The 3556-nt window shown below is 39.0% G+C and overlaps 1 protein-coding gene across 1 annotated transcript in view; it reads right to left on the reverse strand.

Moving 5' to 3' along the window:
* Positions 1–590: 590 nt before the first annotated feature.
* LOC104992271 (E3 ubiquitin-protein ligase Midline-1-like) overlaps positions 591–3556 on the reverse strand; it is a gene marked incomplete at its 3' end in the record, with an annotated part of 9420 nt that continues 6454 nt past the window's right edge. The window contains exon 2 of the mRNA XM_010845085.1: positions 591–718. Within this exon, the coding sequence (XP_010843387.1) occupies positions 591–718 (128 nt within the window). The remainder of the gene's footprint in view (positions 719–3556) is intronic.

A 3556-nucleotide genomic window follows, 5' to 3' on the forward strand; every position in this document is an offset into this window, starting at 1 on the left:
ACCAAGATGAAATCCAGGCTTTTAGTAGAAATAATGGAGGTCTTTGGAGTGTGTACAAACCTGAGGTAAATCCAAGTTCTGCCTCTCCCTAGCTGTCTGACCTCCAGCAGGATGCATGACCTCTACTGTTTGCAAAATGAGGATTATAATACCTGACCTCAATTCGATGTTGTGAAGGTTAAGCACCAAGAGCTGGAGCAGGGTAGATACCCCATCAGAGTTAGCTGCCACGTTTTTCTCTACCAAGGTACTGTGAGAGCCATCTGCCTTTTGGACACGAAATGGAAAACAGCCACGCTAACCCTGTACTGGCTGACAAGAGGTATCATGTGTGGTACCCATACTCGGAGAAAAATGGTGCTAAGTGTGCTTTTAGTGGCCTAGATTGTCTTTTTGCTTCTGTCCCCAATTGAATCTTGGGCTGTATTATTTTGCTTAGAAAAAAAAAGGAATGTCACACATTTTTTACAGGAATATTAGACTCATTCCTCACCAGAAGTCCACACCTCTGGTTTTAGGAAACTCATCTAGTGGCAAAGTTTTGTATCACTGAATATACCCGGTATTAAAGAAAACACCAAAGACAATACCTGTAAGGTAATCCAGACATTCTAGCAATTTCTTCTCTCGGGAAAAATCTAAGGCGAAGGTGTCAAATGTGTCATTGAGGTTGATTTCAGGAATGAGGACCTGGGATGATGCTGTTGCCATGGAGACTCTGTAATTGAAAGAAAACAACTTTTTAGAAATGTCAAGCCAGCTTTTACCATCATTGCACAGGAATAAAAAAAAAAAAGGAAAAGAAATATCATTAAAAAATAGTGTTATTGATGTAAGCTATTGATATAGGATGGATAAATGACAGGGTCCTACTGTATAGCACAGGGAATTGTAGAACATTCAATACTGTGTGATAAACCATAATGGAAGAGAATATTAAAAAATATATATGTGTGTAACTGAGTAACTTTGCTGTACAGCAGAAATAAATACAACATTGTAAATCTGCTATACTTCAATTAAAAATAATTTTTTTTAATGTCAAAAACCCCCACAAAAACCAGTACCATTTTTGTACGTGAGCCTTAAAAAGAATCTCGGAATGGCACAAGCAGCAACACATGCAAATGAGCACAAGCTTCAAGAGAAGGCAGAGGACGTGGGAAAACAGCGGAATGGCTTCCTCCCTTCCTTTTTACTATCGGAAAAAAATTCCCCGTGGAGGCGAAAGAATATTCATATTTCACATCGCTGTGTATGTAACTGCCTGCCCCCCCGCACATCTAACCCAAGCGAGAAGCACACGGCCCCAGGCATTTCTTCACACATCTGTCTGGGAAACTGTTTGTTCCTTTCAGACCCGACCCTTCTCCACTTCAAAGAGGGATCTCCCAAATTTCAAGCTGCATAAAAGGCAAAGTGAAGATTAAAAAAGAATGTTCCCAGATATTGGATTAGTTTAATCAATGACTAGCCTCTCTCTAAAATAAACATTAAAAAAGGAGTTTTGGTCTGGCTTGTTTTCATTCTCCCTGTCCTCATTTTCTTGTACCATATTCCCAGCAGATGCCATAGAAAATATGTATGTGCTTTCTCACACATTTCCCTGATGGATCCACTGTTTCTCTTCTTCATTAGGGTTGCTAGTTAGACTTCTCATGTATACTCTATAAAGCAAGCTATTGGTATGTATCAATCTCCTGCAATGGACTGTCATGTTGATTGGAAAAGTTGTTATCAAGAGCAGACCATTTTGACTCGTTAAAGAATGCAAGTGGTCCTTCTAAGAACAAGAAAATTATGGGATGATGTAAACCACTTCTGAGCGCATCAAACTATGTTAGACTCGTAATCTTGTTGATTCTGGTATTTCAGGACATTAAACAAAACGAAACAACCTTTACCTAGTTACTTATTTTCTAATTAAGGGCACTTACGCTCATGTATACAAGGCCATAAAGCTAGCTGGCAGCAGCCAGGAAGAAAATTCTAGGTTTGTACTCTTCCATTTCATCTGGAAAAATTTCAGCCAGGTTACTCTATGAGGTAGATCTCTTCTTGCATCTCTTAATGGCTTTTAAAGTTTTGGATTTTATAAGGAAATATATCTTTATAAAAATTACATCTGTGGGCATGTCTGTACAATGGAATATTATTCAGTCATAAAAGGGAATGAAATACTGATAGATGCTATGACGTGGAAAAAAACCTTAAAAGTATTATGCTAAGTGAAAGAAGCCAGAGACAAAAGGCCACATCTTGTATGATGCAGTTACATGAAATGTCCATAGTAGACAACTCTGTTGAGACAGAAAGTAAACAGGTGGTTGCCAGGGGTTGGGGGCAAGGGGACAGTGGGGAGTGATTACATAATGGGTGTGGGGTTTTCTTTTGGGGTGAGGAAAATCATTTGGAACTTCATAGAGGCAGGAATTGTACAATGTTGTGAATGTACTGAATGCTAATGAACTGTTCACTTTAAAATGGTTAATTTTATGTTATGCAAAATTTACCTTGATTAAAAAAAAGTCAGTCCTGTGAAATGCTCAGAATCCTTAGAAATAAAGTTTCTATAATTGTACTGGCACATATTCAGTGCTACAGGAGGAGGGAAGTAGAGAGGACAATCAACAGTGTCATAACTGGAATGATACTGAGGTCCACAGATGAAAGTTTGAAGAGGCCTAAACCTTGGAAAGAAAAGTTTCAAGTGTTTGAACGAAGATGGAGAATCTAAATTCACCACTCTAGCTTTTCACCAAGAAACAGTGAATAGCAGAGTTGTGTGATTTTATTAGCTAATTATTCTACCCAAGAGAACTGGACTAATTATTATGACAAGTGCTAATTCAGACTCATGGGAAAGGAATGGTTGCTAGGCAATTTTCACACATGGTCAAACTGAACTTAAGAAATGCTTTCCTTACGACCTATTATCACAAAACTCCTTCAAACTCAGATCTTAGGATTAGTCAACAACTATTCAATGAATATTGAGTAAGCCCTCCATTTATGTCATTTACTAAAGAACCCAAAATATTTGCATCCATGCAGAAAAAGTCAAAGAAATGCTACAGCGCCATTTGAACTCCTCAAATAAAAATTTCAAAGTGAAACCCCAGTTATTTCTGTTTTATGATGTCCAACAGGGAGAAGTGTGCTGAGCTATTATGAAACAAGCACTGAACTTCCTATTGCGCTTCTCTGCTCTTCCCATGTGGCACAGACCTTGTGCGCACCAAGTTAGAGGATCTCAAACGTTCTGAACAGATAATCTCGAGCTGGTACTTCCCCTGTCCTATGGCACCAGCTTCTGTTCACGTTCATCCAAAATAGATTTCATTGCCAAGTTTCTCCTGGTTCTGTTGTCCAGAAGCAATCAACTAAACCATGCTTTAGTCAGGGACGTTGTTGACAATGCCTGCCATCCTTTTTAAAAAATAATTCTGTTTATTTTTTGGCTGTGCTGGGTCTTTGTTGCTATGTGGGCTTTTCTCTAGCTGTGGCGAGCAGCAGCTACTCTCTGTTGCAGTGCACAGGCTTCTCACTGCAGTGG

Source organism: Bison bison, unplaced genomic scaffold (genome assembly GCF_000754665.1).
Source record: "Bison bison bison isolate TAMUID 2011002044 unplaced genomic scaffold, Bison_UMD1.0 scf7180017848385, whole genome shotgun sequence".
In the NCBI taxonomy this organism is placed as follows: domain Eukaryota; kingdom Metazoa; phylum Chordata; class Mammalia; order Artiodactyla; family Bovidae; genus Bison; species Bison bison.